This window comes from Ananas comosus, linkage group 3 (genome assembly GCF_001540865.1).
Source record: "Ananas comosus cultivar F153 linkage group 3, ASM154086v1, whole genome shotgun sequence".
NCBI lineage: Eukaryota > Viridiplantae > Streptophyta > Magnoliopsida > Poales > Bromeliaceae > Ananas > Ananas comosus.
This window is the reverse complement of record NC_033623.1, coordinates 16,554,896-16,577,834: the sequence shown is the minus strand read 5'-3', so window position 1 is coordinate 16,577,834 and position 22,939 is coordinate 16,554,896. Positions and strand designations below refer to the sequence as shown.

The 22,939-nt window shown below is 40.1% G+C and overlaps 5 protein-coding genes across 11 annotated transcripts in view; 3 read left to right on the top strand and 2 right to left on the bottom strand.

The window, feature by feature from the left end:
* On the top strand, positions 2,317–7,075 carry LOC109707880 (growth-regulating factor 4-like). The gene is made up of 5 exons (XM_020229405.1): positions 2,317–2,394; positions 2,612–2,825; positions 4,070–4,481; positions 6,039–6,499; positions 6,795–7,075. Exons 1-5 carry the CDS (start codon positions 2,317–2,319, stop codon positions 6,800–6,802), a joined length of 1,173 nt encoding a protein of 390 aa, XP_020084994.1. The 3' UTR covers positions 6,803–7,075.
* LOC109708207 (GPCR-type G protein COLD1) lies at positions 8,715–17,290 on the top strand. Of its 3 annotated transcripts, none has more exons than XM_020229849.1 (14): positions 8,715–9,336; positions 9,429–9,529; positions 10,058–10,165; positions 10,891–11,011; positions 12,023–12,152; positions 12,444–12,522; positions 13,238–13,326; positions 14,087–14,179; positions 15,122–15,148; positions 15,321–15,407; positions 15,655–15,726; positions 16,048–16,178; positions 16,532–16,657; positions 16,882–17,290. In XM_020229849.1, the coding sequence occupies exons 1-14, from the start codon at positions 9,122–9,124 to the stop codon at positions 16,916–16,918; spliced, it is 1,416 nt and encodes a 471-aa protein (XP_020085438.1). In that variant the 5' UTR covers positions 8,715–9,121; the 3' UTR covers positions 16,919–17,290. The 3 variants fall into 3 exon arrangements, with proteins under 3 accessions (XP_020085438.1, XP_020085441.1, XP_020085440.1); XM_020229852.1 differs by having other exon boundaries at positions 9,122–9,336; positions 16,532–16,689; XM_020229851.1 differs by having other exon boundaries at positions 9,122–9,336; positions 16,532–16,728.
* On the bottom strand, positions 17,696–20,131 carry LOC109708209. 4 transcript variants are annotated; one of them, XM_020229857.1, is made up of 5 exons: positions 20,003–20,131; positions 19,856–19,909; positions 18,239–18,308; positions 18,075–18,156; positions 17,696–17,917 (listed from the first exon to the last, which is right to left on the bottom strand). In XM_020229857.1, the coding sequence occupies exons 1-4, from the start codon at positions 20,048–20,050 to the stop codon at positions 18,104–18,106; spliced, it is 225 nt and encodes a 74-aa protein (XP_020085446.1). In that variant the 5' UTR covers positions 20,051–20,131; the 3' UTR covers positions 17,696–17,917; positions 18,075–18,103. The 4 variants fall into 4 exon arrangements, with proteins under 4 accessions (XP_020085446.1, XP_020085447.1, XP_020085444.1 ...); XM_020229858.1 differs by having other exon boundaries at positions 17,696–17,910; XM_020229855.1 differs by adding an exon at positions 18,955–19,051 and having other exon boundaries at positions 17,708–18,308.
* LOC109708208 (protein PAM68, chloroplastic) lies at positions 20,195–21,210 on the top strand. 2 transcript variants are annotated; one of them, XM_020229854.1, is made up of 2 exons: positions 20,195–20,586; positions 20,628–21,210. In XM_020229854.1, exons 1-2 carry the CDS (start codon positions 20,212–20,214, stop codon positions 20,988–20,990), a joined length of 738 nt encoding a protein of 245 aa, XP_020085443.1. In that variant the 5' UTR covers positions 20,195–20,211; the 3' UTR covers positions 20,991–21,210. The 2 variants fall into 2 exon arrangements, with proteins under 2 accessions (XP_020085443.1, XP_020085442.1); XM_020229853.1 differs by having other exon boundaries at positions 20,622–21,210.
* Positions 22,913–22,939, bottom strand: part of LOC109706988 — a 1,782-nt gene continuing 1,755 nt past the window's right edge. Inside the window, exon 3 of the mRNA XM_020228016.1 lies at positions 22,913–22,939. This exon is cut by the window's right edge and continues 177 nt beyond it. The gene's annotated coding sequence lies outside the window, so the exon portion shown is untranslated.

Genomic DNA, 22,939 nt, shown 5'->3' with positions numbered 1-22,939 from the left:
AGTACACTACCTGTTTCATTTGATAGAAAGATAAACTTAGCTACATCAATAAGACAACTAGGCCTCTTAATGAATATTGTACATTTATCATGCCAAATTTTTAATATTAAAAATTTTTAAAAATGTTTAAATCTTAGGATTAGGGGCCTAAAATGTTCATCCCTTTTTTTTGATGTGTAGCTAGCATTTTTCTTGTTCATATGCCAAATTCATCTTTTGTCAGTGCCGCAGTGTAAATTCTATTTGTAAGAATAACGGCCATAACAATTCAAAAGATTTATTGCATGCTTTTCTGGTATTCCATTAAACCACATTTATATATGCGGAACAAAAAATATTTACTCAATGAATATAGAATTTTTGAATTCAAAATGCCGAATCTTAAGCAAGCGCATCTCGAACATATCTCGAGGATAAATGTGTTACAGAAATATGCGCGCGCTATAATTTCTGTAACGTACACTATTTATTTTTGTATTAATCTAAGTTTGTTGGCCACAGAAGCTTTAACGGATAAATACAGCTAAGCACATTCAAAGTTATGGAACTGTTACGGTCAATTATGTTAAATTAGGCTAGCGAACCTCACGCGAATCTTGTTCGCTTACTGTCAGTAGTGAAATAAATTATTGACTGATTTTTTAAACTATTCGCAGCAAGTACATATGAAAGAAAAAAAAAATATTCTAATTTTTTTTGCCATTTTAAATGTAAATTTTAATGAAATCGCCGAATGTATTTTTAGAAAGTTTAGAAATAAATGAAAACTGATCTGCATACGTATAGTATGGTTAATCGCATGTAAATAGTATGGTTAATCGTACAGAGAGTATACGTATCCAAGTAAGTATAGTGTGTGAAATGAGAAGTTGGAAAATTGGCGAGTCCCAACATGTCGTTATGGTCTCATTCGGGCCAACCGAGAAACCGGTTTAATGATTGTGGTGCGGTTTTCATTGTAGAAAAACGCTAAGACAAGTCGGTCACAGTAAAACGGAGCCCCACCGCCGTACGGTCGTACACGTGTCACCTCCTCAACCCCTCCACGCTGTTCTCCTGCAGCTTACTCTGCAGCGGATGCGCTCCCTATTTTTTAAAATGTGATCCCTCGGTCGTGATGTAACGCGCGTTCTCCCCCTCGCCTCCCTCCCCTCTACCGTAACTCCTCACCCCACCGCCGTCCGATTCTCGCCTCCAACGTACCACGGTAGATTTTTATTTTTTATGTTTACCCGACGGTTCATCCTGACCGTCGAGCTACGATTGTGGTACGGTAAGTAAATAACAATAATAATAATAATAATATGAATAAAATAATAGGATTACCTCAGAATAGATACTGTCTCCTTTCCCAACACACGCTCAGAAACCCAAAGCATCAGACAGACACTCACCAGAGGCGCAGAGAGAGACACACCCTCCTCATCTCCACCCCCTTTATTTATTTGTTTTATTTTTTTGTCAAAATAAATAAAAATTTATTATTACATTATATAAAATAACATGACAAATTGAGCAAGCATTTGCATTGTTACTAGCTCACAGAATCCTTAGTTATGCCAATTTGCACATACGAGTCACCTTATCGCCTAAAAATAGAGATACTTACAATATGTTATATGTTATACATTATGCATAATGTATAGGGACGTATATGCAAAAAAAATTGCAGAAACGAAAACAGAAGCGATGGAAATATTTAGGGGCGAAAGAAGAAAATGTAAGAAAGGGAGGGGGTGGGGGGAGAGAGGGCTGAGAGGAGAGAGGAGAGAGAGAGAGAGAGAGAGAGAGAAAGGAAAGAGAAAGAAACGGTTCCCTGTCGCTCACCCCTTCCGCTCTATAAAAGGCTGACCTCGGTCCCCGTAACAGGCCACCTCCACAACGAAAAATTCTAGAATGCAACGGGTATATTAGTGACGTGGCGTAACAAACCAATCAAATTAATCCTTTTAAGAATATATGTCCCATCATAATTGTAAAAAAATATTTTTATTGTACTTTTGTTTGAAAAGAAGGAATGTGATTGGCTTGTTATTGATGACGTGGTGCAAGTGTGACAGTGTAGAATTCCTCCTCCACAACAGTCTCTCGCTCTCTATCCTGTTCTCTCTTCTCTCTCTGTGTCCCTCTAGAGGGTGAGCGTGAGAGAGAGAGAAGAGAGCGCGCTCTTCTTCTCTTTCTGTGTATCTCTCTTGTCCTATCTCTCGCGCTCGCCCCGCTCCTGTCGCGTCTCTTCTCTCTTTCTCTCTCTCTCTCTGTGTCTCTGTGTTTCTCTCTCTCTCTCTCTCTCTCTTCTCTCTCTCTCTCCATCTGGAAATGGCGAAACTTTCTCCGTCTTTCTCACCCGCTGGTGACCGCACCCGCTCTTCTCGCCCGCTTTCTGCCGCCATCTCGGTATGTCTCTGCCCAGGGCACCTCCACCTCCTCCATTCTTCTCCAGCTCTATTTACACTCTACTCTCTCTCTCTCTCTCTCTCTCTCTCTTCTTTTTTCTCTCTTTTTGGTTGAGCTGCTTTTTTTTTTGTTTTGTATTTATTTATATATACTTCTATACGGGTGGGTTGCAGAGGGGATCAGAGGGGGCGGCGCAGATCAATGAGCGGGGGGCGAGGCGGGCTGCTGCTGCTGCTCGGCGGCGGCGGCGGCGGCGGGGGCGAGGTGGAGGGCGCCGTTCACGGCGGCGCAGTGGGAGGAGCTGGAGCAGCAGGCGCTCATCTACAAATACCTGGTGGCCGGGGTGCCCGTACCCCCCGATCTCCTCCTCCCCATCCGCAGGAGCTTCGATTCCGTGGCCATGGCCCCCAGATTCTACCACCACCCTACTCGTAATCGCCAAATCAAATCCAAATACCCACGCCTTTTTTTTTTTTGTTTTTTGTTGCTACGTTGTTTTTTTGATTCGTTTCTTAATGGTTTCCTTTTCTTTTTTTTGTGGTGGTTTTGTCTCTGGATAATAGCGATCCCTTTCTCTACATTTCGTTTGTATTGATTAAGGGGATCGATATTGTGATGTGGGTCAACGAAAGTTTCTTTCTTACCCCTATAAATGCATCAGCGTCTTCCTCCTGTGTTTGGTGTGCTGTGTTTAGATGTTATTTATTGTATCTGGACAAGTGCTTATTAAAGTTTTCTTTTTTATCCGATCCGATTTGTTTATTTAGGTTTTATAGATTACGTTGCGGTTTTGTAAAAAGTTTTGCCTTTTTCCATTTTATACTCTTGATCTTGAATAATAAGCACTTGATTTTTTCCCCTTTTTTTCTTAAAAAAATATATATATACCCTCCCTCGTTCCGTCTCTCTCGTTTTTGCTCGTTATTTGGGTCATCACCAATTTAAAAAAAGCTATCCCTTTGTTCTTTTCGATCCTCACATCAGCTTATTGAAGTACATTTTGTTCTTTCTTTTTTTAATGCGTTGCTCTCTCCAATGCTATCTTCCGTAGCTCCCCTCCTCCATCTACGTGCTTTCCTTTCGCCTTTACTGCTTTATTTATTGACTACAATGGTTGGTTCGATTTTTTTATTCCCGGAGATTTAAAAAAAATAATAAAAAGTAATAATTTCTTTTAGATGTTCGTTCCCATTTCTAACGGGGGCTATTCCTCCTGCGGGTTTCGTTGGAGGCTTATGGCCCCCCGTTTTCTCCTCCTCATCGGAAATCCCCTCTCCTGCATTTACTGCTATTAACTCTCAATCGCTTTCGCGGCTTACTGGAGAAGCACTGTTTTGTTTTGGTGCTTTCTCTGTATCGCAACAGCTCCATTGTGTATTGCATTAACCCTCTCACTAGTGAAAATTTTCACTTGTTTACACATCGGCAGCAGCCGTATTAAGTATTAACTGAAAAGAAAAGAAAAGGAAAAAAGAAAGGAAAAGAAAAGAAATTATTATTCTTGACCCGAGACGCTCTCATAATAATGGAATGGAGAGCTAACTAGATTCAATATATTAATTTGTTTTGCCAATAATAATTACTTACTGATCCTTTGTCTATGCGTGTGAGAGTCTGAGACTATTTATTAATCCCTCGTCCATTATTGGTTGTGTCTTATTGGGCCTTTGGCCAGTCGGTTACTGCTCCTACTTTGGGAAGAAGCTGGACCCGGAGCCGGGGCGGTGCCGCCGGACTGACGGCAAGAAGTGGCGGTGCTCGAAGGAGGCGTACCCTGACTCCAAGTACTGCGAGCGCCACATGCACCGGGGCCGAAACCGTTCAAGAAAGCCTGTGGAATCTCCGCAGCCGTCTTCTGTCTCGCACTCTGCAGCTACTCAGCATTCCCCCTCGGCCTCGACCGTCACAACTGTCGTACCTTCCGGAAGCAGCGGAGGGAACGGCGGCGGCACCTGCGGAAGCTTCCAGAGCAATCCCCTGCACTCCATCGCCGGTGGCAGCAGCAATAGCGCCTTCACCATCGGCTCGTCTCAGCTGCAGATGGAGCACGCTGCCTACGGAACAGCCGGCAGCAGCAAAGATTTTAGGTCTATTTCTCGTACTCTGTTCATTCGCTATTGAATCAGTCAGCACGTTTTGTACTGTTAGTTCCATACTGCTCTTCGGATTGATGCGCGCTTGAATTGGGTATTCGACTGCCACGCTCCATTTTGATATTGCTTAGTGTTTGGTTTAAGTAAAATACGTCCCTAGAATAGAACATAGGATATACTATGTGCTGGTTGACAGTTTGATCTTACTTTTCTGACAACATGACAACAACAAAAAAAATAAAAAGAAAGAAAGGAAGTCTAATTTCTCTATTTGAACTGAGAAGTTGGTTGCTGTTCATGTGGCAGTGTTAGCAGAAGATTGTGCCCTGGGTTGAGCGGATAAAAAGAGGAGGTTGGATTTAGAAGATCAGATCTGCCACTATCTGTCTTAGATATTATGCTCTGCCATATAGCATTTATGCCTGTTTTTTTATTCTACGTTTCTTTCAGTGCTACTCTGCTATCTGTCCGGTGCCAGTAATAGAGTATGCTGCTTATCTTAGCTTCTGCAGGGGGGAGCATCTCACATGTTGATATATAAGATTCTTTTAAGGTTTTATCTGACTTCTGCTGAAGCATCTGAAAAGGCTCGCGTTGTGCTGAGGAATCAGTTTCTATATATTTCCTCTGTACTGATAGTACAGTTTAGTGCTTTTCCATTCTGCGCAGTCCATTAAGGTGTTTTGTTTTGAAAAGAGCATGCATATAAATATACTCCCTGCATGTCTTTGTTTGTAAGTATCTAACAAGCTAGTACTGTGGACAGTCTTAGCTTCTCATCTCTATAATTAGCCTTCCCATCCCCATTTAAGTAGGTTATGGAGCAGCATGTGGCAGGAAAGACTACTTGTAGTTGTTGATGTAGTGAACCTACTAAACTTATCGGTAGAATTTTTACTTTTATATATACTTCCGTTTTGCTTCCAAAACCTTGTCTCTTGGAGCTTTCTAGTTTCATTTATGATAGTAACTCCTTAACGTTGTCACTTTCTTGTAGGTTGAACATTTAGCTACCTTAGTATAAAGTTCGTTTATTTCTCATCTGACATTCTTTATAACAATATGCGATGCATTTTGGTTTCAGTTCTGTTGGCAGAAGATTTTACTTTGGCATTAGTTATACATTGTACTTTGTTGTTCTAGCAGAACCCACTTATATTGATATATTGAGGTTCATCTCATAATCTTTAAGACCATTTTGCATGGTAAAGGATATTGATCTACTTGGCCGAATTACATGCTTTACCTGCTTTATTGTTTTAATCGCCTAGGGATCAAATAACCATTTAGGATGGTGCTCCCAAATGAGAAGAATGGATGCATTCCTCTCGTAACACATTTCCTTTTCTTGCAGATACAAATGGATATCCCTTGTAAATAGATACATGCTGACTTTTGATGGCATTTTTACATGGCATTTTAGTTTCCCGTATGAAATTTCAACTGCATTAGTGGCTTGTTATCAGCATTTTACAGTAATTAATTAAACCAAGGACCTGATAAGATGGTCTGTACTTATTCGGCAGCTATTTGTATTTTCCAAATAAATAGGTATGCTTATGGAGCTGGAGCCGCATTGGAGGAGCACAGCCTGTTCTCAGAAGCTTCTGGAAGTCTAAGGGGCCTGGCAATGGACTCTTCACTGGATAGCTCGTGGCGCGTATTGCCTTCACAAATTTCCCCCTACTCCCTCTCAACAGCAAGGGGTGGGACCACATTGGACAGTGGCAACTATCCTCAGTTTGCTGCGCTCCCAGATATGGGTCACTCACTCTCAAGGCCTGACCGACCCCAGCTTTCCTTTTTTGGCAATGAGTTTGGATCAGATGAGTCAGTGAAGCACGAAAGCCAAACACTCCGACCTTTCTTTGATGAGTGGCCGAAGGGAAGGGATTCATGGACAGATATTGATGAAGAGAGATCAAACCGAGTCTCTCTCTCCACAACGCAACTCTCAATCTCCATCCCTATGACATCCTCTGACTTTGCTACCAGTTCCGGATCCCCTCTGAGTATGTTCTTCTAAGCACCTGTTTGAGACGACAACACTTCTCGAGCCTTCCACCAGAATGGGAAACAAAAAATGCTTATGTTTCTCAAAAGCAGGAACAGCAATTTTAATGTTTCTGCTTCTAACTACAGCACAAAGCCGTTTGGAGATTTTGATTGGAAAAAAAAACTGTTGCGCTTCTTTGAACAGCTCTACTTGAAAAGCATTTGCGCAGAAAGCTCGCGCTGGCTCACAGCCCCTAATGCTTATTACTCGCTTTATCTATTGAATTTATAGGCAATTTTTTATCTCCGCAGATGATTGAAGGCCATAAAAGGTTTCGTTGTGAAGTCTGGGCGCGGGGGCGTGCTTAGTGATCCTGGCTCGTCTATTCTGTGGCTTTTCTGGCAGTAGTTTTAACTTTTCCTTTAAATGCTTTTATTTATAATCAAGTTCTTGTGAATTGTCTGAGTTGACATTGGTTATTAGGAATGTGTTCATGGATGGCTCCATGGGAGTTGTATTGTTTGGCTTGACATTTAAATCTCATGTCTTATTTTACAAATATAGATAATATGCTCGAGTATGTTTGTTTAAATTTAAGATAACCAAGTTTCTGCAACTTGATTGTGTTCTATCCCAATTCACGGTAGACATTGTTCCTCCCTTTTTTCTTTTTCATTACCACTTTTGGAAGGTGCTGCAATGCTTTGAGTTGAGCCCCCGTGTATGATAACAGCACCACATTGCTTTGTCTCTGCTACAAGTTATGTTCAATTACTTCAGCATCTCTTGTAATCCTGTCCCTTTATTCTGTTGAACTGAATTTATTATGGGAGGATCTGTAGACATAAAGAGGAAGCACTTCCACATCTGTAAGAGAAGAGAGAGGCTGTGGGGGGTTGGTGTAATGCTTTTCTCTCAGATGCTTTTATCTGTTTGGTGTTGCGAATGGTTTCACGGGCCCATGACCATGTTGGATGGTGGGTATCTATCGGTCCTTATTACTACAACTTTACGAAGTTTGAAATGGACAGACCTAACATGTGCTGGTGAAACTTGAGGATTTAGGAAAGTGAATCATAGCTTCCAAAGCTGGTGAGGAACAGCTGGATATGTTCCCCTCACTATCCAAACGAAAATAAATTTAAAGGGAGGGGAAAAAAAGAAGGGGGTGGGAAAAGACTTTTCTAATAAAACTCTGTGCTGCATGCCATGGTATGGGTAAGGTTACCGGATGAAGAGCTAATATTTGTAACTATATATGGTTGTCAAAATGAAGCAGTGGTTCTTCATACCCTGGGTATGATGTGCAAGCAAAGGGCATGATTGGTGCACATGTGACCACTTGGATGCATTGCGAGTATATCATTGAAGAGGGGAGGAACTAGGTATTTGGGTTTTTGTGGGCTTTCACAGTAAGGAGCCACGAGGGTTCACAGGGGAGCTCAGGAGTCAGGAGCTTGTTTAAATGACAATTAATAGATATCTGGTTGTGGGGCTGGAGATGGTCCCAGGACGAAATGGGTCTCCTGGGACCCGACCACGGGACAACAAATTTACAATGGCACCCTCATATTATTTGAGTTTATCTTAAAAATGTGAAGTAATTAGACTTTGAAATTTGTACCAACAATCAAGCCTTTTTTACCTTATGCGTCAGAAGATTTTTGTAAGGTGAGGTTAATGATGTCTTTTCATCTAACTAGCATTTGCAGTACCCTCCTTATATTGAAATTTTTGTTTTCTTTGCTTATTCTAAAGTTAGTTTTTGATTTGATATATGAGAAGGAAAGTTATAATTAGATGAAGGATGTTCAACCACTTCCCACCTCCCCTTATAAATATTTTGTTTGGGTGGGGCATTGTTATGTATATAAATATACATTTTTGCGGGGAATGGGTTTTTCTATGCAGGTTGAGATAGGAACTACAGATCGATAGATTGAGGCTTCAAAGCTTGCTTCGTCCTGCAGCTCACTCCCTAACCCCTTTCGGCCTAATAGCAGACGATAGCCCACGTTGTCGAACAGGCCTTTATTAGTATTGGGCTCGCCACGCGGATAGAGAGAGACGAACCAAACCCAGGCTTTAAACCCATCCACCCGTCGCCGGCCCATTTAGCCTATTTGTGTTATTTGGGCGCACTGGTCTAGAGTATCTAGATGGCTTATTCAGCTCAGGACGGCATGTCTCGCATTATGGACTTACGTTATATATATAGATGAGTGGCTGGTCCTCTGATAACGTGGTAGACCCAGAGCAACCAGCAGATTTCCATTGACCGACTTGCGCAGTTACCCGACGGGGAAGAGGAGGCAGCACAGCACATCCATCGTCCCCACCCCTCCCTTCCGATGCTTCCTTCGACCAACCACGATTGGCCAAGCCATTAGCGAAAGGAAGGAGCTCAAGAACAACGAACAACGAACAACGAACAACGAACAACGAACAACGAACAGCAGCAGCAGGAGCAAAGAAGAATCGTCTCTCTCGATCAAAAGAGACCCTAGAAGAAGAAGACAAGAGTAGGGGAGCTGCGGTAATGGAGCTCGACAAATCAAGATCTATGTATAAGTAGGTAGGTAGGTAGGTAGGTAGGTACCTAGGGAGAGAGAGAGTCAGAGATCGTGGGACTTGGGAGATGGGTTGGGGGTGGAGGGCGTACGAGGGCGTGGTGGTGGCGGGGTCGCTGGGGCTGCTGGGCTGGGCCGGGCTGTGGTTCCTGAACCGGAGGCTGTACAAGGAGTACGAGGAGAAGCGGGCGCTGGTGCAGATCCTCTTCAGCCTCGTCTTCGCCTTCTCCTGCAACCTCTTCCAACTCGTCCTCTTCGAGATCCTCCCCGTCCTCTCCAAGGAGTACGCACCCGCTAGGGTTTCTGACTCCCCAGTCCCCTGCCCTTTTTACGGACGGCTTCTTGGAGTGATCTGATCCCGTGTTGTAATCGCAGGGCTCGATGGATCAATTGGAAGATCGATCTCTTCTGCTTGATCCTGTTGCTGGTCTTCATATTGCCCTATTACCATTGCTACCTGGTGCTCCGTAATAGCGGTTTGTCTCGCCTCTTCTTGATGGAGTTTTCGTAATTACTTACTTGCTTCATTTGATTTCTTCTATATTTAGCCATCATCTGGTCTTTACGTTGTTCCTGATATAATGTTTCCTACTGTTGATCTTCGTGCTCTCAAGAATTGGCAATAAATTAACTTGTTAGCAGACAGAAGATCCAGGAAAATAATTCTTCTGAAGTTGGCCATTATGAAGTGTTATTTATGTGAACTTGCTTTTACAACATGCATGAGAATTTTCAATGGCAAACCAAATCTTTTTTAACTAGCTACGAGCTTAGAAATGAGCCAGTCTAGGATCTGCTACTTGTGAAACCTCTTAGAAACCTCCTAACTTCCGCGCTGCTTCGGCTATGGATCAGTGTTGTGGGGGGATAACATCTTGTATAATTCTCCTTCTGAGGCTGGCAGGAGAATTAGAAGCATCTGAATTCGTCTTTGCTGCTCACAGTGTTTCGTTTGTATGAAGCTGTGCATGGACTAATTGACATATTAACTTTTCCCGTTGCAGGAGTCAGAAGAGAGCGGGCTGCACTTGGAGCAATCTTGTTCTTACAGGCATTTCTTTATGCCTTTTGGCGCATGGGTATCCACTTTCCTATGCCTTCTCCTGAAAGAGGTTTGTTCCACTGTAAAGACAACTTAAATAGTTTCCGTTCTGCCCTATGTAGGATTAAGTGACTGTATCTGGTATTCTGATCCTGTTCTGCTGGTTGTACGGCAAGTTGTATACTTTATTTGACTTTGCCTTGTGATTGTTTATTTCGAGCTACTCCTATTCTATTGACCTGTTGACTTGATGTTTTAGATGTTTCCCTTCTTTAGATAGATTACTTTGTGATTGATACTTCAGGCACAACATTTTATCCTGATTGCTTGCTGAATTAAAGACTATCTATCTTACACTAAGTTTCATCAGATCTATTTGGCAACTATATTAGGACTTTTTCCTCCAAGCACACTTGAAGCCAGAACTACTCGAGCAGATTCAGATCATTCTGTTCTGCCTTTTTGTGCTTTGATATATTACATACTTGTTTTTACTTCAAATACCAACTGTTAGTTTTGGGTCCTACAAGTTTCTCTATATTGAGTGCCAGTTGGTCCCGCTGCTCTCCCTCTCAGCTAAAGTGACGATACTTGGTTGGCTACATTACATGTAGGTTCTTGCTTTGCTGCCTTCTTAGAGCACTAATCTACTATACAATACTTCTGTTTGTTATTACTTTGTACAGTTTATTGTAAAGTAAATTATCCCGAAAAATTTCCTGTGTTGCTTATATTCCTTGTATTTTGTTATCTAAATGTTTTTTTTTGTCAATTCTGACTTGTTTTCTTTTCCAGGATTCTTCACAATGACTCAGCTAGTTAGTAGAATTGGTGTGATAGGCGTGACCGTCATGGCTGTCCTTTCTGGTTTTGGAGCTGTCAATCTGCCTTACAGCTATTTATCTCTCTTCATCAGGTTAATACTCTTGACTGTTGTTGCGATCTTATATACCTAAAAGAAATTTTATGTTTAACTATTTTTGGAAAAGCACTTAAACTTTGAAGAGTATGCACTTATATAAACACAGATATATTAGTGTTATATACATAGATATATGAGAGTATTAAGCAGTTATTTTATCAAGAAGATCAAGCCCTACATCCATACTCCAACATAAACCCATCATTATTTACAATTTTAAATTTTTGGAAATAAAATCAGATGGTTTAGCTTTTTCCTGACTATAATTCTAGTTGATGGGATCAACACATGGAGTGGTAAGAAATCTGCTTCATACAATAGAAGCGGCTAATTCCTGTTTATCCATGCACCTTCAATTGCTTAGGCCAGAGGTAATCACATTATTATTTTCTTTGCTATTCTTTGGGTCTATAGTCCTGTTGTGATCTTTTATTGTCTGTATACTTCAATATGATTTCCTCTACATTGCCAATGATTCAATATGTGTGTCCAACATTCCTGCTTAGGGTTCGGAATATTAGGCAATAAAGAGAATCCTGAACACATAATGCACATATCAGAGGTTAAATAAAAGCAACTAGTTGGATGTAAGGCATTAATCATTTTACATGCTTTTGAGCAGATGTTAATGCAAAACCAAGGTTCTGTTTAGGGTTGTTCAGATAATGAGTCAACCCAAGGTAGTCTTGTTTTTATCATGTTCGACTTCCTCATTTTCAACATCTGTGATGTCTAGAGATAGCAGTAGAACTTGGCTGCTCTCATATTTGACAGAATTTGTGTGTGAGACTCGTATTTTATATCTACAGTTGGCAGTCACTTCGAGCAATATTATTTATTGTTTATATTGTTGATGATTTTGTATACTACCAAACATGCAGATTTCGGAGATTTTTATGAGATAATTGATGAGAGAGTTCTGTGGATAACTTTATTGCATAAGTAGCTGTCCGAAGAATTTCTTGTATTGATTTTTGCTGATGTTATCTGTAATTTATCTGACAGGGAGATTGATGAAGCAGATATCAAAGCCTTGGAAAGACAACTAATGCAATCAATAGAGACTTGTATCACGAAGAAAAAGAAAATCATTCTGTCCCAGATGGAGATGGAGCGGATGCAGGGATCAGAAGAGGTACCTTTTGAAATCCGGTCTGTCTGGTGTTTTGATTATGGTCAACGGTAGTTGTGAATAAGTTCAGAAGTTAATGGATGCCACTCTTACTGCTGAGACACTTCAGGGTGGAAAAGTGAAAGTGAGATGTGTGTTTGATGAGAGTTGGGAGTGATTTGCATCCAGTCTTCAGAGCATGAGAAAACAAATTGAAAGGATGAATTTTCAATTGTTGAAGCAAAATTAAATAATCTTGTTTGCTAGTGTTTTGAAGAATTCGACATAACTAATCAAACAAATTTCTGATTGCAGAAGCTAAAAGCTAGATCTTTTCTGAAGCGTATTGTTGGAACAGTTGTTCGGTCTGTTCAAGAGGATCAAACTGAACAGGGTATGCTCGTATGCGAGTTTTCTTTGAGTTTATTTCTTTTTGTGTTTCAGAGAAGTTACTAATAAGTTAAACAATAATGATTTCCTTGTATCTGTTGCTAGCTATTATTTCGACTATAATGATACAATGTCGATAACGATTGATGAGAGGTTATCGTATGTGATATTATTGTTTTTATTTGGGCTGTCGGAAGAAGGTGGTGATGAGTGTTGAACATTAGTATTTACAGAGAAGATGGAGATGCCTGCTAGAGATGATGTTTTTCAGTTTTGACCGGATAGTAAGGTGCTTTGTAGATTTTGTAGATTGTTGTTTTTGTAATTCTCAAATTCTTTTATGTTCCTTTTAAGAAGCAATAACAAGGTTGTTTCTCATCATTTATCAGATATCTCTTTCCTTGAGATCTATATGGAGCAAATATACTTTTAAAAATATGAATATGTGACAATCTTGGGATATCCGGGTTCATCTTTCACCTTTCTTTTCATTTTAAGTGCATTTTTTTGAACAATATACAAGTATGCTTCTCTTCTTCGTGGAGATGAATGATTAAGAGAGGAAAAAAAGAAAAAGAAAAGAAGAGCTCTATCATGCTTTTGAGTGCAATGTGTTGGTTTTTGGCATTTGAAGGCATCAGTTTCATCAAAGTTGATATGGCAAAGCATCCTATTTCGTATAAAGTTCCTGTTCTGATTCCTTTACTGTTGTTTTGAAGATATCAAGAGTTTGGAAGCAGAGGTACAAGCTTTGGAAGAGCTCTCAAAGCAATTATTCCTTGAGATATATGAACTCCGTCAAGCTAAGGTCTTCTTCTAATCTTGTATCTGACTGTTTATGGGTACTTTTTGGGCATGCATTCCGTATTGTAATTCTTCTGTCTTCTGACTGTTGAGTTGAATGGAGCTACATTCTGGCTTCAGGCAGTAGGTGATTAATTGTATCAGAAAAGATCACTTAATTGCAAAATCAAAAACCTTACTAAAAAAATATGAGAGAAACATCTTATGGCTTATTCCTATGGATACATACCTTTATGCATCAAAAAGCGTCATCAAACATGCAGCAAAAATATCACCAACCCTATTGGAGGTTAGCCAATATATTTGGGTCTTTGCTTCCGATGGCATAAGATATCCTCATACATAAGGCATTCAGTATAGCACATGTTCATCAAACAAACTCGCCAGGATGATGTCTTTTAAATGCAACTTAAGAGTTGATCAATGCTGGTTATTTTTCTAGGTCTCAATCAAGAGCAATTACAGTGTGATTTTATCCTCAAACAAGAAAAATTTCTCTCGGGCCTCGGTTTTTTTCTTTTTACTTTCTTTCTCTCTTTCTCCTATCTACAGTTTGTTTTGCTCATATTGGTAATCAGTGTGGATTGTTGACTCTAAACCTCTTTTCTCTTTGTGTGCATATGTTAAGACAGAGGGAAGCAGGGGTGGTTGGGTGGGTGCGGTGGAGTTGGGGAGGTCGGGGGTGGAGGGGTTATTGTAAGTGTGTTTTGTAGTTTCTTGCTAGCGCTTCTCACAACTGTTTGCGTCCTTTGTGATTATTCCAGATAGCTGCTGCATTTTCTCGAACATGGCGAGGGCACCTTCAGAATTTATTAGGCTATGCTTTGTCTGTTTACTGTGTTTACAAGATGATCAAGGTATAATAGCATTTACCTATGTGTCCATTCTCTAATTTTGAGAGTACTTAAAGCAGTAGCAGAATATTGGCAATCTCCAAGTCTGGCATGCACTTTCAGCAAAATAAAACAGCACTATATCATTTACTTTGGTTTTACCAGCATGAAGTTTGTTATAACATACACAATCATTTAGATGTTTGGGCTAAATTGAATAATTAAATGTTCTTTTAAAGCTCATCTCAAAATATTCAAGCATTTACCGTAAAGAGCAAGCATCATATGGACCAAATTATCCAACTTTTTAGTTTGACGCATGCGGTAGTCTAAGGTCCTTTGGATTGTGCTATATCGTTGCACTATGAACTTAATAATTAGCTTTGCTTTTGATCAAGGAAAGAGATGCACATATAGTATGGTTTTCTTAAATATACAAATATCCTCTCTATTAATGTGCTCAACTATTATAACCAATTGAATGTATGTTTCATTTCATTCTAGTTAATTTGTGCCACTTAAGGAAAGATTCCTGGACAAGACCACCATATCTTACCGTCTTGTGAATTGTTGACTCTTTCCATGATATAAGAGTATTGGGCTTCCTTTAACAAATGACATTCAGTCCAATTTTTGAGGGTCAATGAGGAAAATATCTTTAAAGTTTGCAATGTCTCCTTTGCATCCTCAACAATTAGTGGGTCCTAGCTGATGTCATACAATTCTGTGCTTATTTATGCCCACCCGTAAGGTCCACAACGGTGATAATTTTTCTGGTACCTAGCTATCATATAGGTGTTTGTTTGCCTTTTATATATTTTTCAGCTCATGAAATGGATTCGTAAGTTTTCTAAGAAGAATAATTCATTTTGTCAAGAATATTATTTTCAACTATTTTTCCTGCGGTCTGCTTCTTCTTGGTCTTGAGGAGTTATTCTCACTTTTTTCCCTCCTTTTGTATTGCAGTCTCTGCAAAGTGTGGTGTTTAAAGAGGTAAAGATCTCTCTACTCATTCTCTTCGATGAAATTGTTAGCTAAATGATGTGAAATAGTGTAAATAAGCTTCTGCTTTATACTATTGCCAAATCCACAGTTGCCCCTCTGTTGAAGGTTTTTCTTTTTCCTCTCTTTTTCCATTCCTTTTCCTTTCTTTTTCTTGATGCAGGCAGGTTCTGTTGATCCGGTAACAATGACAATCAGTATTTTCTTACAGTTCTTTGACATTGGCATAGATGCTGCTCTTTTATCACAGGTAGGCAATCTGATATTAGACTGTACAGATAAAATTAACTGAAAAGGCCTATATAAATTTTTTTTCACTCCCAGTATGAGATGTACCTTGACAGTTCTATAATTTTCACCAAGGAAACAATATATATAATTGAAGTGTAAAGCCATCGCTGTGCAGCAGACAATTGCATCTATTCTTGAATTGTTAATTTCCTCTATAATATGATTATAGTTCTAAAACTATTTACTTATTCTGCGTTGGCTAACAGTATATATCTTTGCTATTCATTGGAATGCTAGTCGTCATCTCTGTTCGAGGCTTCCTGACGAATCTCATGAAGGTGAGTTGGTGGTTTTTTGTTTATTTCTACCTTAAAATTTTCAGCTTATATGGGCTGTCCAGTGGTTCTCTATTAGTTCGAAACGGCTCTCTTCTAATTCATTAGGATGTGGATCCAATGAAATCTTCCATCAAAACTTTAGAAAATTATCATTCTTACTATAGATCCATGATCACTCTAGATTTTTTTTTTTGAGTTTAAAATTATTTTGACCTATTAATTAACTGATTGGGATTCGAACGAGTATGGCTGTTTCTACCCTTTTTAATGTGACCTTAATATTCAATTGTAATGATTCCCTGCATGGTTTTCTGCATGTAGTTCTTCTTTGCGGTTTCGAGAGTTGGGAGTGGATCAACTACTAATGTTGTCCTCTTCCTGTCGGAGATTATGGGCATGTATTTTGTATCGTCAATCCTACTGATAAGGAAAAGCCTGGCAACTGATTACAGGTAATCCTCTATGACGCTAGAGAGTGGTGCATTATACACTGTGTGATTAGCTTTATACTGTAAAACTTGCATCTGATAATGCTTGGATCCTACAATCAAGCATATACGAACCTGCTGTTTTGCTGAACCTGTTAATTTTTATGAGCCACGAGGGTTGCCTGTTCCTTGAAACCACTCGGAATGACTGCAACTGTTAATTACTGCTCATGTTTTCACTAGATATTTCCTCAAAAAAAGTATCATTAATTGAAAAAGTCATTTATCTACTACACCGTATTTAGTTTTCCGCCATCATAAAAAAAGAAATATCACAATTTCTGTTATTGAATATTTGTGCTGAATTTGGATGCCAGGATGATCATTACTGATGTTTTGGGAGGGGATATACAATTTGACTTCTACCATCGTTGGTTTGACGCAATCTTCGTAGCAAGCGCTTTCCTTTCGTTGCTGCTGCTTTCTGCACAATACACTTCCAGGCAAGCGGACAAGCACCCCATTGATTGATATGGTGATGTAAAACTTGTGTATTTAATTCTTCTATATTAAGGTTAGTTCATGCTCTTTGATTTTCCACACACCCCTTCGCATTTTGCTCATTTGTGTTTGAACATGTAGGGTTGGTATTTCTGTGATTGAGTACCGTTTTTCTGTCGACGGTCATATTCGATTTTCTACTAACCATCGTGACTTTTATTGACAGAGAGAATGATATGACAAAACAGAAGAGTGAAGTTTAAGGCAGGTCCCCTGTTTGCATTGAAAGCACACCTTCAATCATGTTACAACAACACCCATTTGATGAAGCCGCTTATAACCAAACAGGGCCCCTTGCCACCAATTCCTTCGGTTGGTGAGGCAGCAAAATGCCGAATATCTCACTTTACATATACTCTTCTGTGAAAGATGTAGCAATTTAATCATGTAAATATTGCACCACATATTGTGACCCATTCTTTCTGCACGAAGCTGCTGGCATATCAATGTTTTGCAGTGTCCTGAATTTCATTGTATGTTGTAGAAATCCAACTCTGTGATCGAGGAATTCTGGAGCACTACACCCGCTGTTGAATAATATAATAGTAGTATCTCAACTATATAATATTAGTGCCTCTTTTCTATTTTTCATAACTTACGCAACATTTACTCAAAATGCTTTTGCTGTGCTCAGATTAATGTAGGAATTTCTTGCCTCACAAATTGTCATGTTTGATGGATTTCTGATACATACGTGCACCAGTGGTTTTGAGCTTAGCCTTTAAATTGGCCATTCTTGTAAACTTCACTTGCCGCTGGAGCAGAACTTGATATTTTGTACAGTGATACCCTCACGGGTTTTGATTTTAACTTGTTGGAAATATTAAATGTTTGAGCTTCATTGGAGAAATAGATTTTGCGAGTAATATTCACCCACATCGCTCTTAGCCAGCTGGGCTGTAACGCGCACAAGCTGTCACTCTCCACCAATCAATTGGGTTCGTCCGGCTTGAGTGATGCTTCATGAGGAATCAACGCTGTGCACTTAATAGTAAGTCTAATTGGTTTAGTTTTTCATATTTCAAATAGTACAATAAACATGACAATGATATTAGCTAACACTTGCACAAAAAACCGAACCAATGATGTCACTGCTAGGGAACATTATGATTTCTGAGTGCATGCCGCTTTGCACATCTCTTGTAAATGGCCTCGGCGGAAACCGTCAGCATCTAGTAAGTTCCTCCTGTTTTAACTACATTCTAATAAAAGAGATGATGATACTGATATTTATGAAGATTCAATCTACAAAAAGGGAAAAAAATGATACCACAAGCTATTAAGGATTTACAAAGGAAAATAATATGGCAGGACATAAGAATGTCACACATTTAAGACTTGTACATCGAAATCACATACTTTGCATGTGCCATCTTGGATGTAGGGGATTATAAATCTACATTAAGCTTTTGTAGTTGCGATTTCGAGGAGTCAAGTTGTTCTGGCCAACATTAGACAGCATAATCAGAAATAGTATACATAATTTTAAGTAGCTAGGCATAAGGATTCTAGAGAGTGCATACTCTGTTCAAATGCGATTGCCGTTTTTATGTTTCTACGGAAGAATATATTGCAATTTCTTTGATACGCAGCCTGCAGTGACAAAATCACCAGAAACTTATGAAATGCTACAACACTTTTTACAGGGATTAAGAGTAAAACATAAATGACTCAGAGACAAGCCATACTGACAAATGCACATCCAAATGAAAATAATCAGGAAGCATATGACCTAACAGTACTGGGTGAACACAACAGGTATAATTTTTAATCTACCTATTCAACCTTCAAGTAAAATTACCACTTGTAACAGATACAGAGGAGAATGAAAAAACATTCACTGAAACGGATTTGGTCTCTTCTCAAAAGGACTATCAAACAAGAAAATCGAAGGTAACATAATTACTAAGGGAACGAGTGTGCATAGCAGCAGGACTATAATGATTATAAGAAGTCTTGTGTCGTGCCTGCCTTGTGGCTATATCAAGTGATTAAGCAGAACACTTGAAGAACTGTTGGGTTAATTAGCAAGCAGTTCACACATTTAGTCTGTACAATAGACTACCAATATTCCGTGAGCGAATTGCCAGCAACTCCGTGCTTACAATATTAATGGAGTATTCTATGGGATGATTTGGAGCTAGGAACCACTGAACGGAAGATCAAACATCACAACCATGAAAATATACATGCTGAACTTTCCATATACAAGCTTATCATGTAAATGATCTTCAAAGACCTTGGATTTCAATGTGACATAAATTTTGGCCTGATTTCAAAGACCTTGGAGAAACGGACTTGTAGTCGCACACCCTTTCTCCTGGTTGACCAGATTCCTACATGTTTGATTACCATTAAATTTGAGAGATCCTCTCCTGTTGAAAACAGAACAGTGGATATCTTTCTTACTTGGCTCATAATCAACAACCACTTAATTTGAAGTTTCACTGAATCACTAGAAAGCTGAATGAACAATAAAAAACCTCCAACTTAGCTAGAAGTGAGAATGTGTTTGTAGGTTTGAGAAAATTAAAATGAAAGAAGCAGGCTACTCCACAGCTATAATTTGTACTATGCCGTCCTAATAAATTTGTTCCTAAAGTTAAATAAAAACTAGGGTATGAACTCCCCTCGTAATCCTATCTACGATGAGTTTTTCACTATCACAGGTCCTACTAAATTATCTTGAGATCATGATTTCGCCTCTGAGCAATTGCACTACGCACATCATGAAAACCTAGACCAGAATCCACTCAACAAACTACATGAAATTTTCTCCCACAAACCCTAAATAAAACTATACCATTGAAGAGATAACCAAAAGATCGATAACCTAGCAACACACTAACAGGAAATTTACGTAATACACAACCAAACTGTAAACAAAACTATAACATCGAAAGATAACAGAAAACCCTCGCAAAACCCTAACATCAGATTATATTATGAGTCGAAAAAAGACACTTGCGAAATTAACTTTCAAACCCTAAACAAAACTACAAAATTCGAAGATAACAGGAAGATCGAAACACTAGCAAAACCCTAACAGCAGATCGAATCAAGAGATGAAAGAAGAACAAAAGGAAGAAACAGGAAAAAGATAAAAAGAAAAAAGAAAAAAGAATCGAGGGAGAACTCACTCGAGAGGGAGGGAGATTGTTGAGCTCGCTGATCGCGACCTCATGGCTGCGAATCTGTAGCAAGACGAAGAAGAAGCATCAAATGCGAAGATATAAAAAAAGCTCAAACAGAAGGAGGATGAGCTTCGATGAAGCTGTTTTGGGGACCTTTTTGAGAAGATCTTCTTTAGGGTTTTCCGGTTGCGGCGACGCCATTCTCTCGAAGCCGCGCGAGCGAACGGGGAGCCGACGCGAAAGGATGAGCGGTGGTCGCTTTATTTGAGCGGAACCATGAGGGTTATCGGATCTATCCAGAGAATAACGGATAGAAACCATTTTGTCATTTTTCACTTTCTCCTTTAAAATAGACTAGGGAAATGGAAACACTTTATCGGGCTTCACTAGGGACCCGAAAACCGCTTCTGCAACGAGAAGTGGATGATAAGCCGCTCCCTCTCATCATCCAAAACGAAGAAACGAATGCTCCACCCTCTCCCTCTTCCATGGAGTCGTCATCTTCCTCATTCTCCTCCTCTCTCCTCTCCACCGCCCACTTCGCCCCTCTCCGCCCCTCTCCTCACTCTCAACCTCGCTTCCTCCGCCCCAAACCCCTTCTCCTCGCCCCTCTCCCAGAGCGCCATCTCCTCCTCCCCCCTCTCTCCGGCCTCAAAAGCCCTCGCGGCTTCGGCCCCACACCCCAAAAGGCCCAGAATCGGCGGCGGCGGCGGAAGAAGAGTGCCGGGCCCTCCGAGGACCCGCCGGAGATCACCGGCGCCAGGCGGCCGAGGACGAGGACGAGGACGAGGACGACGAGGACGAAGGAGACGAGGACGGCGAGGACGCGGGGACGATTCCGGAGGTGGTGACGAATCGGATGATGCGGAGGATGGGGCTCTCGGTGGGGATCCCGCTCTCGCTGGGGCTCCTCTTCTTCCCCTTCTTCTACTACCTCAAGGTGGTGGCCAAAGTGGACGTGCCCACGTGGATCCCCTTCGGGGTCTCCTTCTTCTTCTTCGGATCGGCGTTGCTCGGCGTCAGCTACGGCATCGTCTCCGCCAGCTGGGATCCGACGCGGGATGGATCGCTGCTTGGGTGGAACGAGGCGCGCCGAAACTGGCCCGTGTTTTGGGACTCTCTTTGGGGAAGGAACAAGTAGAGAGAGAGAGAGAGAGAGAGAGAGAGAGAAGAAGAACCCGAGGTGAGTTGAGTTGAGTTGAGTTGAGGTGAGTTGAGTTGAGTTGAGTTGAGGTGAGTTGAGTTTCCTCCCTGTTCCTTTTTGTTTTCTTCCTTTTTCCAGTATGTCATTGTTGATAGAGATGAATGGAAATAACAACTGTTTATTTACATCCTTGCTGTAGTGGTTTTAACTGTTCTTAGATGTTGCCTATTTTCTGTTTCCATCTGTTGTTTTCTATTCTCTGCGTATTCCTGATTTTGGTTTCATGCACATAGTGATTGAATACCTGTCAGTAACAAATAGGTTATTGGCAGAGCTTCATGTGTAAAGAAATTCAATGGCTTCTTCAGCATCTAGTTTTCTTTTTTTCCAATTGTAAGAAATTGTGGAAAGTTGCTTGTATTATGTGTGTCATCCCTGGAACCTATGGCACGTTAAAAATTAATGAAATGAATCTCTTATATGAACCGCACGCACGAAAGGCAGTGTTATTATGCTGAAAAAAATCTTTCTTGTAGTTTTTGTTCTTGTCATTTATCACAACAATTAGTTTCTGATGAGGGTGTGTATACGTCACTCTCCCAAGACTCTTATGCACTCACCCGTCGTGGGCATTAACTTTCAGCGCCCAGATTTTTCGACTGAAGCGAGTTTAAAGAGTAAATTTGAAGCCAAACCATAGATTGGAATGATTGCGAAGGTGGGTTGTTGAGAGCTTACTAAGAATGAGTTCGCCAGCAGTAGTTCATGTTTTATTGTGAACAAGTTAATGCATAAGTGTGTATCCCAGTTAAGAAAGTTTATGCAACTATCAGACAGGTTATTCAATTACCGGTTATGCCAACTTGTCATGCATGATTTTAGAATTTAATTAAGCATCATAATTTAGATGCTCACGTCGATAATATGATCGTCGAATTAAAATGAACTTGTTTGTAATTGAGTAGAGCAATTAGGAATTCAGGGCAGACGAAGCATTGTACTCAAAAACCACCTCGGAAAGAAATGCAGGGGAGAAGAACTATATATCCAGTAGACCAGAGAGATAGTAACACACAATGAGTATGATCTAAAGCAATACCTCTTCTCAAAAGATATTAGTGAACTTGTAAATATCATCAACATTGTAGTTGAAGGACGGCAGCAGCAGAAGTTGCTCGGTTTACAGTAACATTTCTATACTTCTCACGCGCCATATTCCTATGTGATTGTTATATTAAAAGTGACGAAGAAGTGTCAAATGTTCACATGGTATTTACATGCTAAGTAATTTTTAGGCATTTGTACTTAGACATAAGTGTGGTAATTTGTGTGGTAGCTTTTAAGGCATACTGATGATTACTTTGTGTGGCACTACTATCTTTTTAGGCACAGTGACGATTCAGTTCAGCAATCCAACCGTGCCTCAATTTCTTTTAGGCGTATTAACAATTACTTTTGAGTGCCATCCGGTTTATATCTTTTGCGTGGTAAATTTGTATTGTTTATAGATATTTAGCAATCTAGCTGTAGAAAAAGAAATTAAGCCACATTCTCGACCCGAGCGGACAGGAATACTGTCCAGTAGAGATTATTTGCATCCTTGCACTATCCATACCTGCTTGGATCTGATGTAGAACCCAGAGAGAGGAGAATCAGCTTTTGCACCTTTATAACTCGGCCGAAACGGGGTCCAACGTGGTCTGGAACTATTTCTTCTTTCGAGCAGTTCCTCTGCTTTCTCCATTTGCTCTAGCTATCTTAACCGTGCGATAAGTAGCTTAGATTTCTGAGATCCATTAAGGATATAACTTACCCGATGAAAGAAATGATCACATACGACTTATGAATTTAAAGCCAATCGACACAGACTCGGAAATCTGTATGGTACGAATCCCCACTAGCTAATAACTCGGTGGTAAAACTGTCATGAATTATCATTATTACAA

Excerpts from the sequence above, each read along its gene's own strand:
- LOC109707880 (XM_020229405.1), top strand. The coding sequence starts at position 2,317 with ATGGCGAAACTTTCTCCGTCTTTCTCACCCGCTGGTGACCGCACCCGC. Across the intron at positions 2,395-2,611 it reads CGCTTTCTGCCGCCATCTCG|GCGGGCTGCTGCTGCTGCTC; the intron begins GTATGTCTCTGC and ends GCGGGGGGCGAG. Across the intron at positions 4,482-6,038 it reads GGCAGCAGCAAAGATTTTAG|GTATGCTTATGGAGCTGGAG; the intron begins GTCTATTTCTCG and ends CCAAATAAATAG.
- LOC109708207 (XM_020229849.1), top strand. The coding sequence starts at position 9,122 with ATGGGTTGGGGGTGGAGGGCGTACGAGGGCGTGGTGGTGGCGGGGTCG. Across the intron at positions 10,166-10,890 it reads TATGCCTTCTCCTGAAAGAG|GATTCTTCACAATGACTCAG; the intron begins GTTTGTTCCACT and ends TTTCTTTTCCAG. Across the intron at positions 12,153-12,443 it reads GGATGCAGGGATCAGAAGAG|AAGCTAAAAGCTAGATCTTT; the intron begins GTACCTTTTGAA and ends TTCTGATTGCAG.
- LOC109708209 (XM_020229855.1), bottom strand. The coding sequence starts at position 20,050 with ATGGCGTCGCCGCAACCGGAAAACCCTAAAGAAGATCTTCTCAAAAAG. Across the intron at positions 19,052-19,855 it reads ACAATCTCCCTCCCTCTCGA|GAATCTGGTCAACCAGGAGA; the intron begins GTGAGTTCTCCC and ends TCAAACATGTAG. Across the intron at positions 18,309-18,954 it reads ATGTCACATTGAAATCCAAG|GCTGCGTATCAAAGAAATTG; the intron begins GTCTTTGAAGAT and ends TTGTCACTGCAG.
- LOC109708208 (XM_020229853.1), top strand. The coding sequence starts at position 20,212 with ATGGAAACACTTTATCGGGCTTCACTAGGGACCCGAAAACCGCTTCTG. Across the intron at positions 20,587-20,621 it reads AGAGTGCCGGGCCCTCCGAG|GACGAGGACGAGGACGAGGA; the intron begins GACCCGCCGGAG and ends CAGGCGGCCGAG.